Genomic DNA, 15,620 nt, shown 5'->3' on the forward strand with positions numbered 1-15,620 from the left:
CCTCACTCACTTTCACCAGGATGGGGCAGGGGGTTGTGGTGCGGGGGCAGGTATGGGCTCTGTGCTGGGGGTGCAGGCTCTGGGATGAGGCTGGAGATGAGGGGTTTGGGGTGCAGGAGGGGGCTCAGGGCTGGGGCAGGAGGTTGTGGGGGTGCGGGCTCTGGAAGGGAGTTTGGGCGCGGGAGGGGGTTCATGGGGCGGAGGTCCCGGCAGCACTTACCACGGTTCCCAGGAAGCAGACGCCAGGTCCCTGCAGCCCCTAGGCGCATAGGCAGCCAGAGAGGCTCCACACGCTGCCGTCACACCTGCAGGAGCCACCCCCACAGCTCCCATTGGTTGCAGTCCCCAGCCAGACCTGCGGATCCAGCACTTAGGGCGGGGTCAGCACGCAGAGCGTCCCTTGCCTCCCATGCACTTAGGGGCTGCAAGGACCTGGCAGCCACTTCTGGGAGTCACACAGAACTAGGGCAGGCAGGCAGCCTGCTTTAGCCCCAGGCCCCCCGCTGCGCTGCTGATGGGACTTTTAACTGCCCTGTCAGCAGTGCCAATCAAAGCTGCCAGGGTCCCTTTTCGACCAGGCATTCCAGTCAAAAAACGGACACCTGGCAACCCTAACATTGGATGTGTTGAGCATTAGCACCAAAATGGGCCTTTTGCTAGTCCACTGGACAGTTTTGCTGAAAATCAAATGTGTTCACTCCGGGTGGGCAGAAAGCTTCAGTCCATGGGCCTATCTTGGGGAGCATTGGTCACTAATAGGGTCTCTGCTGGGATCCGATGGGAGAGGGAGCTCCTGCAAGCTGAGAACTCAGAGTGTTCCACAATGAGATTTCTCTGAGTCTTTCGCATGAGCAGTGTTAGCTAATAGTGCCACCTTCTGGTAAGCCAGGAGTAACAAAAGTGAACAGAAAGAAAAGGAGTACTTGTGGCACCTTAGAGACTAACCAATTTATTTGAGCATAAGCTTTCGTGAGCTACAGCTCACTTCATCAGATGCATTCAGTGGAAAATACAGTGAGGAGATTTATATACACACAGAACATGAAAAAATGGGTGTTTATCATGCACACTGTAAGGAGAGTGATCACTTAAGATGAGCTATTACCAGCAGGAGAGTGGGGGGGGGGCGGGCAGGGAGAAAACCCTTTGTAGTGATAATCAAGGTGGGCCATTTCCAGCAGTTAACAAGAATGTCTGAGGAACAGTGTGGGGGGGAGGGAATATACAAGGGGAAATAGTTTTACTTTGTGTAGGTTTCAGAGTAACAGCCGTGTTAGTCTGTATTCGCAAAAAGAAAAGGAGTACTTGGAGTACTTAGAGACTAACCAATTTATTTGAGCATAAGCATCCGATGAAGTGAGCTGTAGCTCACGAAAGCTTATGCTCAAATAAATTGGTTAGTCTCTAAGGTGCCACAAGTACTCCTTTTCTTTTTACTTTGTGTAATGACTCAACCACTCCCAGTCTCTATTCAAGCCTAAGAGGTTCTTGTTAACTGCTGGAAATGGCCCACCTTGATTATCACTACAAAGGGTTTTCTCTCCGCCCCCCGCCCCCCCCCCCCACTCTCCTGCTGGTAATAGCTTATCTTAAGTGATCACTCTCCTTACAGTGTGCATGATAAACACCCATTTTTTCATGTTCTGTGTGTATATAAATCTCCTCACTGTATTTTCCACTGAATGCATCCGATGAAGTGAGCTGTAGCTCACGAAAGCTTATGCTCTAATAAATTGGTTAGTCTCTAAGGTGCCACAAGTACTCCTTTTCTTTTTGCGAATACAGACTAACACGGCTGCTACTCTGAAAAGTGAACAGAGCTCAGTACAGCCCTCCTGAATGGAGGAGAGGGAGCTTATGCGTTAGGCCTTCAGGAGGGTTCAGATCTGAGTCAGCTGGTCTCTTCTGCCCAGGCCCCTCTGCCAGCACCATGTGAAAGGGGAGCCTGATGCCCTGCTTTCTCACAGTAGTACATGAAACCCTGTTAGTTAACCAGCCCCTGTACTGTCTCAGGTTCATGCATGTAGGTGAGGGGGCAACCTTAAGAGCAGCTACTCATGTTTGAGGCTCTAATTGCTGATCTTTAATGGTCACTAAAGGATATATGGACTGAGGAGAAGGGCATCCCATCCATCACAGTCTGCAGCTCTCCACATTCTGCCTTCCTGGCTGGAAGAAGAGTCAAATTTTCCATTTCAGCAGTGTTAAGGGACATTGGATATTGCTGGTGTCTCATGACTGATGACTTCAATTTGACTGCTCTCCAAGGTAGATCTAGGGACTCTTGAGAAGACCAGTCTGGGGAAGAGGCAATTCTGTGAGGACTGCTGTTCCAATGGCTATTTTGACTGTACTCTAGTAGCTGGCTAAGAATCTGTTTTTCTTGAACTTGAGAAGTCATGACCAAGGGATGATTCATGTTAGGCACATGGCAGGGTTTTCTAGCTATTTTTGAACTGATTGGGTGAGCATGAAAGTCTGGAGACTTCTCCATGACTAGCGACAAGGCCTCTGTGTGGGCTTCAGTCAGTGAGTTTACCAAATTTTGGGAGGAAGCCCCAGGAAGCGATTTTCTGCTGGAGTATTCCTCAGTGGCAAAATCCTCTCTTCTGCTGTCTGACACTGAGATTGGGAGGCTGTTGTACAGCTGAGCCAGATGGCCTGATGGCTTGGACAATATTTGTTTTAAAACTGTGTCCACCGTCTGAGATACCACTGTGGCTAGCTCATGCTTTAATGTCTCAGAAAAGGTTCTTTCTTCAGAGGACAGTTCACCCAGATCCTCCATTCTCCTTTCTTCTTCTGACACTTTGTGTTCTTCCATCTCTGAGATGCTCCTCCGAAGAAGAGTTCTGTGTTGGTCACTGGTAGCAGCCTGACGGCTTTCATTTAGACTGTCTCCACACTTCCCCTTCAGTAAGTGCATAGTCTTCGCCATCCGTTCATAGCTTTGATCTGAATCACTGAACTCATAAACCTGCAAGAATTTCTCTTGAAGCTGCCTCAGCTGTTGCTGCAAAACTTGAAGCTGTTCCTTCAGTTGGTGGCACTCCTCTGCCTTGGCACTGCTCCTGCCTCTTCCTGCAAGCTGTGCTACATGTGGGCTTTGCTGCTGGGGAAGCTTCTGCTTTCTCTTGTTCTCCCTGTAGTTCTCACTTCTTTTCTCCACAGGGCGTTCTCTGTCTCTTTCCCCATTGGTACCAAGTGTGATAGGGTTTGGTGAGAGGGTCATACCTCGGATAATGCTTTCCACTCTGGCCCTCTTAGCTCGTAAGTGTTCATTATAGAACTGGTCTGTGTCACCAAAACTGGAGATTGGAGTATAGCACAGAGGGGAGGCCAGGGTTGGTGTCCCTTCCTTAAAAGATGGGCAGTCCCTGGCTTCCTGGGGTGATTCCGTTGTCTGCAAGGAAGGGAAAAGGAAGTTTGGATCCAGGCTACTGTTAACGATTGTCTGGTTGAGGAGTTGTGATATGATGGACACACTGGGGGAAGAGAACAACGAGTCTCTTTGGAGACAGGGCTCTTCTTTCTGCCCACCTGAGTGTCCTGAACTCGAGCTATCTCCATCCTGCTCAGAGACACAGCTCCCATTCATAGTTTTTTCCACTCTTGAAGATGAAGACCTGACACTCAACAGTTGCCACTCAGCAGTTGTTTTGATGATGGTACTTGTTATACAGGAACACCCTAGGACTTGAGGACTGCTGATGTGCTAGCTGTTTCTGAGAGCTGGAGCTGAGAAAAGAGCAAGAAATGTTACCCAGTGAACTCTACTATGTCAGCTCTCCATTTGTGTGGGAACATTTCCTCCTCACTGATTCCCTGTGATTGATTCTCTGTGACCTCCCTACTCAATGGTAACCCACTTCACTCACCAGTGCTGAAAAGCCTCCAGCCAGTTAAAAACATCTGAGCTAACCTGTTGTACAATGCAGGACCGCACGAGCACACCTTCCTGGTGCTCGGGACAGTACAAGGGCTCCCCATTCAATATATGATCATTCATGGTTTGGGCTCAGGTTCTCTCTGCAGCCATGGTATTTGCATCCCCAGGAACAGTGGAACTGTCAGCTACAGGAGGCAGAACTTTCTAAGCAGCCAGCCTGTAGTTTTGGATTATCCTTCCGTGAGAGGTTAAAATGATCACAAATCTCATTGCTGCCTTCCTTGCCAGAGCTTCCCAATAAATAATATTAAATGTCTTATACACCCTTCCCCACAATCCAGAGCAAGAGAATCCTAGACAATGTGTGCAACGTAAATGCCTAAAGAGAGACAGAAGATAGGTAGACAGAACCACAAAACCGCATTGATTAGACTACACGGTGGACCCATGGAATTCCGTAAGGCACTCAGATACAGTGGTGATGAGCATAGTATAAATACCCAGAAAGATTTCAGATCCAAACTCTGTTTCAACCAAGCCTTGGTAGAGGTTCTCTGAGGTGCCCCTTAGTTCAGGAAAGGGAGCTTAGGGCTGTATCCTCAAAGTTCCTCAGCTTGAGGTGGGTGTTGTAAGAAGGTGGCACTTATGGGTACACTTCAGCTCAGACTGTCCTGGCTTTCCTCGCATTGCAGAAAACCCTTTCTGAATCATTCTGAAAGGAGAAATCTGACTGCTCTTCATGAGCCCCATATCTTTGTGTTCCAGTGTTCACTTGTGCTGTTGAATACATCTAGCATTCTGTGCATCCCTACATCTCACAAGGCTTTACCACATCTGGGGCTGTGGCAACTGGAGAATAGACAAGTGCCTAATCTCTCTGTGGTGGCCTCACTACTCCATCCTTCCCAGGGTCTGGATACATGAATACTAATGTTCAGAAAGTGACTCTATGTGGATGATAATGCAAACACATGTAAAATCCTCAGAGTGTAGGCTATGGGACTTTGCCTCTGCCTGAAACATACAGGTGTCAGACATTACACACAACTCAGTTTGAATAGCCAGCTCCTCAGTACACTCATTAGTATCATACAAATATATCTGAGGCTGGGCACTGATGGTGCCCGGTTCTGCCAGCATTGAGCATCTGAATGCATCCACAGCGGGGCACAGGTTGTTCCTGAGTAAAATGACTGTCAGCACTGGGCACCTAGGCATACACACATTGAAGCAGAATTAGTGCTTGGGTAAGAAGGGTCTGACACACACAGACCCAGGTACCATTCAGCATCAGGCTCAGAAGAGCTACAGAGCTGGCAGTGCTATCCAAAAGTTTCACTGATCCAGAAGCAGTGACACTCTTTAATGTTGCCTCCAGTTATCAATGTACATTAGAACTAAGGAGTTAAAACAATGCTTTGCATTTTATTTCTAGGAGCTTTTTTTAAAAAGGAAAATGAAAGGAGAGGGGCTGGGGGGTTAGATGAGCAGAGCATGAGCCATTGACCTGGCAGTTAGGAGTATAAGAACTAACATACCAGATCAGAGCAGTGCTCCAACCAGCCAGTACCCGGTCTCTGACCGTGACCAGTACCAGATGGGGCAGAGGAAGATGCAAGAAACCTTGTAATGGACAATTACAGAATAACCCACCCATAGGGCTTTTTCCTTTTAACCCTCTTCAGTTCATGGCTGGGGATTACATCCTGAAGCAGGAGGGTTTATATTACTTCTAACCATTTTAAAATAATATCTAATATGTCAGTAGCTGTTCTTATTATCCTTGAAACATCTGATCCTTTTAGGAAAATACTAGGCTCTTCTACTCAATGCTAGCTTGCGGCAGTGAATCCCACAGGTTAATTTATGCACTGTGTAAGATATATGTCCAGTTTCCAGCTGATTGCCTTTCAGTTTCTCTGAACATTCCTTTGCTCTTATATTACAAGAAAGGGTAAATAGGAGTGCTGGATTTACCTTCTCTAAATCATGCATTATCTTGTACACCTCTAGCATATCGCCTCTCTAAATTGAACAGTCCTGTCTTTTCAATCTCTCTTTACTCTTTGCCACTCATCATTTTGCTCACCCATCTCTGAATCCATTCTACTTCTGCTATATCCCTTTGAGACAGGGTGACCAAAATTGAGCAGCACTCCAGGCAAGGTCATACTACTGATTTATGTGCCATTCCTTTTGCAGCCTAACATTTAGTTTGCTTTTTTAACTGCCACTGCACATTGAACAGACACTTTATTATGCTGCCTGCAATAACCCCTTGGGCTTTTTCCTGAGTGGTTACAGTTCGTGTAGACCAGTGGTTCCCAAACTTTAACAACCTGTGAACCTCTTTCACTAAAATGTCAAGTCTTGCAAACCCCCTCCTAAAAATGAACATTTCCAGGGATTTTCTCCTTTACTTGAGAATAAATTATAAAAGCAGTGATCTTGGAAATATAAAATTTGTCTTTATGCCATGCTTATTACTCACTATTTATTATTAATTATTATTTATCATTACAGTATTTTTATTACATTATGAAAATGGCAACATTCTTCCAAGATCTCACTTTTGTAGCTTGTATTGCTTGAATAAGCCTGTTATAAGTCAAGGCTCCTTACATTTCATCAAGGAGTATCAGATGTGAAACAGCATGAAGGTATTTAAGAAGCAAACTCAAAGAATTCCTCCTACACCGGCATTCAGGTTTTGAGCAGTCCAGGCAAACAACGCACGTTACAATAAAGCTTAAACTTGTTCTTTGTAATAATTTAAAAAACAATACTAGCTGCCTATTTAATTTTAAAAACAGCAACAAATATCCACCTCCCTTTCGATTTCTTATAAGGAGTCTTGAAGTTTAAATCTCCTCGGTGTGATAGCTGTGCTTGCTTTGATCTGCTTAGCACTTGGAAGTCCAGGGGCTCTGGGCTGCTGGCCCTGTGCTGTCTGGGGTCCCTAGGGACAGCTCTGTCCACCATTAGGGAATTTTTTCCCCAAGAATCCCCTGTAACATTTCAAAAACCCTCAGGGGTTCACAAACCCCAGTTGGGGAACCACTGCTGTAGACCCTACCAGTGTGTGAGAGTAATTCAGATCATTATTTCTTATGTGTCAAAAGCGAGTTTCATTTGCCATCATGCTACTCATTCACTCAGCTGTGTTAGGTTGCTCTGAAGTTTCTCGCTGTGTTCTCTAGACTTGACTAACCTAACTATCTTAGGGGATGTCCACACTGGAGCTGGGAGCGAGCCTGCCAGCCCAGGGAGACATGCTCCTGTTAGCTGGGCTCCAGCTAGCACGCTAAGAATTGCTGCAGAGGCTCAGGCAGCCACCCAAGCTCAGACCCAGAGTACCTGGAGCCCTGCTAGGGCGGGTCTATCTACTCAAGCAGGGAGACTTGCTCCCCACTGCAGTGGAGACACACCCTTTGTATTATCAGTAAATGTTGCCACTCCAGTGTTCTCCCTCTTTTCCATAGCATTAATAAATATGTTCACCAACCCTGGGAGACTTTTTGCCCTGCTGGAAATTGACCATTTAGTCCTACTCTATGGGCTTGTCTACACTACCCTTTGGATCGGCGGGCAGCGATCGATCCAGCGGGGGTTGATTTATCGCATCTAGTATAGTTATTTATGTAGCTGGAGTTGCATAGTGTAGGTCGATTTACCGCAGTAGTGTACTTTGCCTGTCACCCAATGACTGTTTAGTTTTCTTAACAACCTCTTGTGAGCGGCTTGGTCAAAGTTTTTTTTTTTTAAGTTTTTGTAAGTTATAGCAACCATTTCTCTTGTATCCCTCTGCTGTTTGTTGACACACACAGAAATCTGTGTGGCCTTACAGACACCCTGCTATTTTATCCCCATCATATGCTCATCTAGGCATTTTATTGTTCTGTCTTTCATAAGAACATAAGAACGGCCAGACTGGGTCAGACCAAAGGTACATCTCGCCCAGTATCCGGTCTACTGACAGTGGCCAGTGCCAGGTGCTTCAGAAGGAAAGAACAGAACAGGTAATCATCAAGTGATCCATCCCGTCGCCCATTCCCATGATAATTTCAGTCTATTACCTGGGACTGAAGTAAGGGTCACTGGTCTGTAATTCCCAGGATCATCCCTACTAACCTTTATAAAAATAGACTTAACATTTTCTACCCCTCCAGTCCTCTGGTATAGGAGCTAATTTTAATAAAGCCATATATAATTCCTATATTTGCATAGTTCAGCCACTTCTTTCTCGAGTTTTTTCAGACCACTTGGACGTATGGCATATGTACTGGAGACTTGTTCTTTAATGTACCAGTTTGTTGCAGAACCTCCTTCTTTTGGCACTTCACCCCCTCACAGTGCCTCATCTTTTTTACCTGAAAAGGTAAAGTCCAGGATCTTACAAACTCCTTAAACTGAAGCTTTCTTGCTCCAGATACCAAAGTGACAGGCTCCTTGTAAATACAATAGATAGCTATTGAGCTGGCCATAAACTTTCAACTTGTCCAAAAATACTAGAATCAGCTTTTCCCATTAACCTGAGCTGCTCCTGCCTCACAAAGAGTTACAGAGTGGGACACAAGCCCTCAGTTTCAACCTATTTCTCTCCCTCCTGAAAAGCTCCCTACACCTCCTCATCTTCCTTTGGAATGAGGGGTTTTGTAAATGTGCGTGGTCACCTTTTAAACCTTGTATCAGAGAATTGATGGAGCAGGGCTGCATACACTCTGTGAGTTCCCTGTGCATCCCAGGAGTGCTAGATAGGGGAACCGAGCATTTGCTGATTGTCTTGAAGGGGCCCTTTTGGCTGAATTTTTGCAGGGATACTGGAACAATTTTTATAGTGGGGGTGCTGATGATGGAAACCATGTATTTGGTGTTTGTTATTACTATTTCAAGTCAGGAGGTGCAGCAGCACCTCCAGTTCCAGCACCACTGAATTTTCGTGGTTTTCTTCAATCTTTCTGTAGCCCATGAGGGATCTGGCACACACAGGGAGTGCCCTGTGCACCAGCAGCCATTCCCCAATATGCTATGCAGAACCAAAAAATAGCCTCAGAAAGAGCAGTATTGGAGGGATGAGGCCAGAGGCTGCATCTCTGGGGCCTGGCAGAATCCCTCCAGTCACCCACATCAAGGGGCCCAGGGGACAAGTTGAGGAAAATGTTCAGATCCCTCCCTCCAAAGCATCTGCTCTTAGAAGCAGAATGTACTCTGCACCCTGCCTTCCATGGCACATGGAGATGCCCTGCTCACTCCCTTCTCATTCAGATACACTGGATTCTTCAGCAAGGAATGCTGCTTCTCCCGGACCCAGGGCAATTCTGCACACAGGGGTCTCCTCCACTGCTGCTGGGGATGGCTCCAGCTCACCTATCTTCATTGAACACACCAGCTTTTCTCAGCCTCTAGGACCGAGGCAACCCCGGGCACCGGGGGACAACCAAAACGCTTTGGGGGGGGTGGGAAAGGGAAGGAGTCTCAAGTCAGTGCCCCCTACCTCTTGCAATGTACATGTTAATGCCCTGGAGTTCAGGTTTGGTCCCGGTCAGTGTTTATGGCAATGGAGGTCCTGCCCCTACTTGTACATTAGCTCTTGGGTGAATTGTTCCTGCCATTTCACTGTCAGAGCCCTCAGGTCCTTCCTCACATTAATTAGTGGATGTTTTTAAAGCACTCTATACATGCTGAAAGAAAAGGAGGACTTGTGGCACCTTAGAGACTAACCAATTTGTTTGAGCATGAGCTTTCGTGAGCTACGGCTCACTTCATCGGCTGCTGTAGCTCACGAAAGCTCAGGCTCAAATAAATTGGTTAGTCTCTAAGGTGCCACAAGTACTCCTTTTCTTTTTGCGAATACAGACTAACACGGCTGCTACTCTGAAACCTGTCATTATTCATGCTGAGTGTTACTATTAGCTACCCAGGCTTCTTTACAAGAAAGGGAGAAAAATCCCAAATGAGGCTACTCAGAATGCAGCAGGCCACCACCCCAAGAGCAGACACCCTAAATGGCCAGACACCCCCCCAAATCTCCCCAGGAACAGACACCCCAAACAGCCAGACACCCCCCAAGCCTCCCCGAGAAAAGATCCCCCCAACAGCTAGACTACCCTCAACATCTCCTGAAAATACCGTCCCTTAACCAGATTATACCCCAAACTTCCCCAACAAGCATCTGCAAACCTCCTCAGAAGAGCCATATTCTGCAAACCCTCCCCATGGAGAGACTCCCCAAAACTGCCAGATTTCCCAGTTTTCAATGTAAACCCTGAATAGGAACCAGCTTAGTCTCTCTCCTCCCCAGGGAGATGGTTCACTCACCTGGTCCCCCTTTGTGTGTGGCGGGTGGGATGGTAGGCGCCTGCAGGGTACCCTGTGTTCCCAGAGTGTCTGGAGAGTGTGACAAACAAGAGGCACTGAAGCACTAGCACTGGCATTGAAGAGTCCTCTGAGCTTGGTCCCTGTTAAAGAGGGGGATGGGGAGGCCAATAGCAGCCAACCAGCTTCAAGGTGCTTCTGAATATGCAGATGAAAGAAGAAGAGGTCAGGTTCAGAGCCAGGGAGCAGGGAGGGAGACCTTCCATCTGCAGCTGGGCCACTCAGGTACACAGGAAGTCAGCTGTCTCAGAGGCTGGGTCTTAACATGTGAAATCTTTTTTTCCGATAGGGCCATTCCCAGTGGTAGAAGAGTTCTGTGCATTAACCTCTGGGTTCTAACTTGTTGCAGGTCAGGATATCTATGCATTGGCAGAGCTGTGTGTGGGACGGCCAGGACAGGAGGAGCAGGAGCTGCCATAGATCAGGATGGAACTGTAGGAGCAGATCACTGGGGCAGGGATGAGCAGTGGGAGCAGGACTGGAACAGTTGGTTCCTAGAGGAACCCCAGAGCTGTGGTGTTGAGTGATCACCCAGTGCTTAAGGAACTTGCAAGAGCTCTGCTTTATTCTGTATCCGGTTCCAACTGGCTGTGCATAATAACAAGGGCTTTAAAACGTCTTGCCCAGACTGTATCTGGGAAGCTTAGCCCTGAACGGCATAGTCCCCAATACCACAAGGGCAATTGTCACCCAGAATCCTACCTCTGCCATACCACATCACACCATCAATTCCTCTAGACTCATATAATGCATGCTGTGTTTCAGGGGAAGGTAAAATCTCCCATATTGCACCTGGCAAGCGATGCACTGCTGCACATGGGGAAAATGCCTTTCTGACCCCTGTGATAATTCTCTGACAAGCCATGCTCCTAGAGAGAGCTCATGAGGATTCAGGAGCTTTGTGACAATCCTGAGGCTGGCTGACAGCATCTCTCTCGGGCCTTGTGAGGAAGGGAAAACAGGGGGTGCCTCTGCACCGGAGGAGTCCTAATGATAAAGACTCTCTTCTCCTGTAAAGCTGAACACAGCAGAGGCTTGCACTGTCCTAGGAAAACCATAGTAATAATGCAGGTGGGAAGACAGCAACATCTTAGAGGATTTTGGAGCTTGAACCTGGTCTGGGAACATGCTGTTCCTCAGTTGCTATTGTCCTCACATCCATGCTGGAGACAGGGCTTGTGAGACAACAATGCATCTCACTCAGAATGAGGCTCCCCCAGCATAAGCAGGGCCTACAACAGCTAATAAAGGGTGCTGGAAGAGAACACTGGCCATCTATGGACACTGGGGGAAGCTGAAATTCCAGATATCCTCAGCAATACATTGTAGTGACCAACAGTTTTCTAATGTGAGATTCCAGCTCTGAATACAATGGGGGATTTTGTTCTTTGCTGCAGCTGGAGAAAGCTCTGAGGTGTATGTGACACATAGGAAAGGAGTAACATATAAAGAATAGGGCTGTCAATTAATCACAGTTAACTCACATGATGTAACAAAAAAATTAATCATGATTAATTTTTTTAATCACGATTAATCACAGTTTTAATCACACTGTTAAGCAATAGAATACCAATAGAAATTTATTCAATATTTTTGGATGTTTTTCTACATTTTCAAATATATTGATTTCAATTACAACACAGAATACAAAGTGTACAGTACTCACTTTATATTATTTTTATTACAAATATTTGCACTGTAAAAAAAATGAACAAAATAGTATTTTTCAATTCACCTCATACAAGTACTGTAGTGCAATCTCTTTATCGTGAAAGTGCAACTTACAAATGTAGAATTTTTTTTGTTACATAACTGCACTCAAAAACAAAACAATGTAAAACTTTAGCACCTACAAATCCACTCTGTTCTGTTTCAGCCAATTGCCAAGACAAACAAGTTTGTTTACATTTATGGGAAATAATGCTGCCTGCTTCTTATTTGCAATGTCACCTGAAAGTGAGGACAGGTGTTCACATGGCACTTTTGTAGCCAGCTTTGCAAGGTAATTTACATGCCAGATATGCTAAACATTTGTATGCCCCTTCATGCTTTGGCCACCATTCCAGAGGACGCTTCTATGCCGATGATGCTCGTTAAAAAAATAATGCATTAATTAAATGCATTAAACTGAACTCCTTGGGGGAGAATTGTATGTCTCCTGCTCTGTTTTACCTGCATTCTGCCATATATTTCATGTTATAGCAATCTTGGATGATGACCCAGCACATGTTGTTCATTTTAAGAACACTTTCACTGGAGATTTGACAAAACAGAAGGAAGGTAACAATGTGAAATTTCTAAAGATAGCTACAGCACTCAACCCAAGGTTTAACAATCTGAAGTGCCTTCCAAAACCTGAGAGGGATGAGGTGTGGAGCATGCTTTCAGAAGTCTTAAAAGAGCCACACTGTGATGCAGAAACTACAGAACCCGAACCACCAAAAAAGAATATCAACCTTCTGCTGGTGGCATCTGACTAAGATGATGAAAATGAACATGCATCGGTCCGCACTGCTTTGGATCGTTATTGAGCAGAACCCGTCATCAGCATGGACGCATGTCCTCTGGAACATGACGGGACATATGAATCTTTAGCGCATCTGGCACGTAAATACCTTGTGACTCCGGCTACAACAGTGCCATGCGAACACCTGTTCTCACTTTCAGGTGACATTGTAAACAAGAAGTGGGCAGCATTACCTCCTACAAATGTAAACAAACTTGTTTATCTGAGCGATTGGCTGAACAAGAAGTAGGACTGAGTGGACTTGTAGGCGCTAAAGTTTACATTGTTTTATTTTTTAATGTAGGGTTTTTTTTACATAATTCAATATTTGTAAATTCAGCTTTCATGATAAAGAGATTGCACTACAGTACTTGTATTAGGTGAATTGAAAAATACTATTTTGTTTTTACAGTGCAAATATTTGTAATAAAAATAAATATAAAGTGAGAACTGTACACTTTGTATTCTGTGTTGTAAATTGAAATCAATATATTTGAAAATGTAGAAAACATCCACAATATTTAAATAAATGGGTATTCTATTATTGTTTAACAATGCGATTAATCGCAATAAATTTTTTTAGTCGTACAATTAATCACGATTAATTTTTTAATCACTTGACAGCCCTAGTAAAGAACAAAGGTACTTAGTATTTTACATCTTCAAAGCACTTTGCTAACAGTAACTCTAGTAACTTGAACCATTAGTTCACAGTAGCTGGTAAATAAGTGTCCTCCTGCCCTCAGAACTGTATGTAAATATACTGTGGGAAATAATCTACCTGGCTTCAGGAATGGACACCAAAGAGTGACTAAAGAATCTTTCACCTCTCACTAATGGGGAAGTATAATTGACTAGTGAAAGCTTGTTCAGATGATGTCATGTTTGTAACTAGCTCCCTGGCTGGAGGGCTCTAGTGAGGATGGATTTCCCCTGGGACCAGACTGAATGAATCCATCTGCTCAGCTGAATTAATCTATTACTCTTACTAAAACTCTTACTCTTCTAATTTCCCCCCAGCTACTTAAATTAGAGAGCTGGTTAATAAAAGCCTAGCATGCATATTTTTTCCTGGTAGGCAGGAATCTTTTGATAAGGGCAGCTGTTTTCTGGTGGTCTTGCTCAAGGACTGCAGCATTTCAGTGAAGAATAACTGAAAACGTTCTAGGTTTGGAGCTTTACGGGCTCTGTTTCCTTTTTTTTTTTTACAAGCCAGCAGAGTTTCAAAGCCTGGGCCAGTGTCTCCTATTGATTTTTTTCTCATCTTTTTCCTTTTAAAAATCCCTAGGAAATTGCTTGCCAGATTCTATGGAGAGTATTAAGGTTACATAGTTAGATGCTCAAAATATAGGAAATGCCTACATTATAGATGTACAAGCAATCTTTACTATACCCTTTGGAGCAGATGCCTCATTACAATACAGTCTTTTATTACATGATCACAGACTATTGCATGATTTAGTGCAGGGGTTCTCAAACCTTGCAAGAGTATTCACTACACATTAAGAGGAAGACTTTTTCATGTACCTTTCTTCCCATTTGCAATTGTGCAGATGACCTCCCTTCCCATTTCTAACCAGGTAACATGCTTGTGGCAAATACAGCAATTGTTTATATCAAATGTAATGTCCAGAAAGTAATTTATTCTAGTTATCTCTAGTGTGATTTTAGCAAGTGAAAACAAGGAGGTTTAATAGCAACTTTAACCAGCCTGCTTTTTGTGGCCCACAAGCAAGAACTCCATGGACCTCTTTGAGAACCTCTGATCTCTGATTTAGTGGCTAGAGCAGAGGATCTGGCAATCAGAATTCTTGGGTCCTGTTCCTAGCTAAAAGAGAGCACGTGGTGTGTTAGTCAGAAATAATGGACTAGGAGTCAAGGCTCCTGAGAGGCATTCCTTGTTCAGTCACTGACTCTCTGTGATGTTAGGAAAGTCTTCACTTCTCTGAGTTTCAGTTTCCCCATTTGTAAATTGTGGATAATGTTTTTATAGGCCTTTGGGATCCTCCTAATGAAAGGAAAGTGCCTGTGATTATAAATCATAAATATTTGCCTCTTCTTCCATAATTAAAATTTTCATCCAGACCCTATTCAGGTTCTTATATCACCCTCATCCCTATAGCATCTGAGCACCTTTCAGAAGTACAGTGAGCAAAATGAATAGCATCTGTCATGTGTGATTCTTTCTTTCTCTCTTCTTCTCTCCAGAAATAATTGTGTGTGGAGATATGGGGGCAGGGTATTTCTGTGTATATAATAATGTAAGAGAGGTACACTGCACTATGTGTTTATATTAGCAAACAGAAAGTTGCAGAAGTGCTCATTGAACTTGGAATGGAAAGTCTGAGGTTTGTGATGGGTCTCAATTGTTGTGGGAGTTTGTTTTATTCCCTTGGATTGGCCCCTGGGAACTCTCGGTCTTCTGAACAGATAAGTTTTACCCTTACTTTGTTCAGTTCCATTACCCCCTTATATCCCATCTTCCTAACTATAACCTCTTCCTCCTCTCTGACAGCCATATTGCACCTTCTGGTCCATTCAAATAACAACTGCTAAGATCACCTTCCTGGCTGGTCACTGACCACAGCATTCCCATCTCTGCATCCCTGTAAGGGCTCCCCCGGTGTCACTTCATCAGGTTCCAATTTCTTGTCCCCATTTGAATGGCTCTTCTGCCCTTCCCCTATTCATCTCCCCCTTGACTCTGATTATGATCCCAGCCCCCTCTGCTCCACCAACTATGCCCGCCTTGTCCACCCGTCTGTCAGCTTCTCACACAACCAGTTCATTACATACAGGCCACCCTCCCTGAGCTGATCCATCAGGCCCCTGCACTCCCCTCTATCAAAC

At 44.9% G+C, this 15,620-nt stretch overlaps 1 protein-coding gene across 1 annotated transcript; it reads right to left on the reverse strand.

The window, feature by feature from the left end:
• Positions 1-1,825: 1,825 nt before the first annotated feature.
• Positions 1,826-11,039, reverse strand: LOC142072562 (prospero homeobox protein 2-like). The gene is made up of 2 exons (XM_075129778.1): positions 10,208-11,039; positions 1,826-3,738 (listed from the first exon to the last, which is right to left on the reverse strand). The coding sequence occupies exon 2, from the start codon at positions 3,596-3,598 to the stop codon at positions 2,084-2,086; it is 1,515 nt and encodes a 504-aa protein (XP_074985879.1). The 5' UTR covers positions 3,599-3,738; positions 10,208-11,039; the 3' UTR covers positions 1,826-2,083.
• Between the last annotated feature and the right edge of the window lie 4,581 nt (positions 11,040-15,620).

This window comes from Caretta caretta, chromosome 6 (assembly GCF_965140235.1).
Source record: "Caretta caretta isolate rCarCar2 chromosome 6, rCarCar1.hap1, whole genome shotgun sequence".
Classification (NCBI taxonomy): Eukaryota; Metazoa; Chordata; order Testudines; family Cheloniidae; genus Caretta; species Caretta caretta.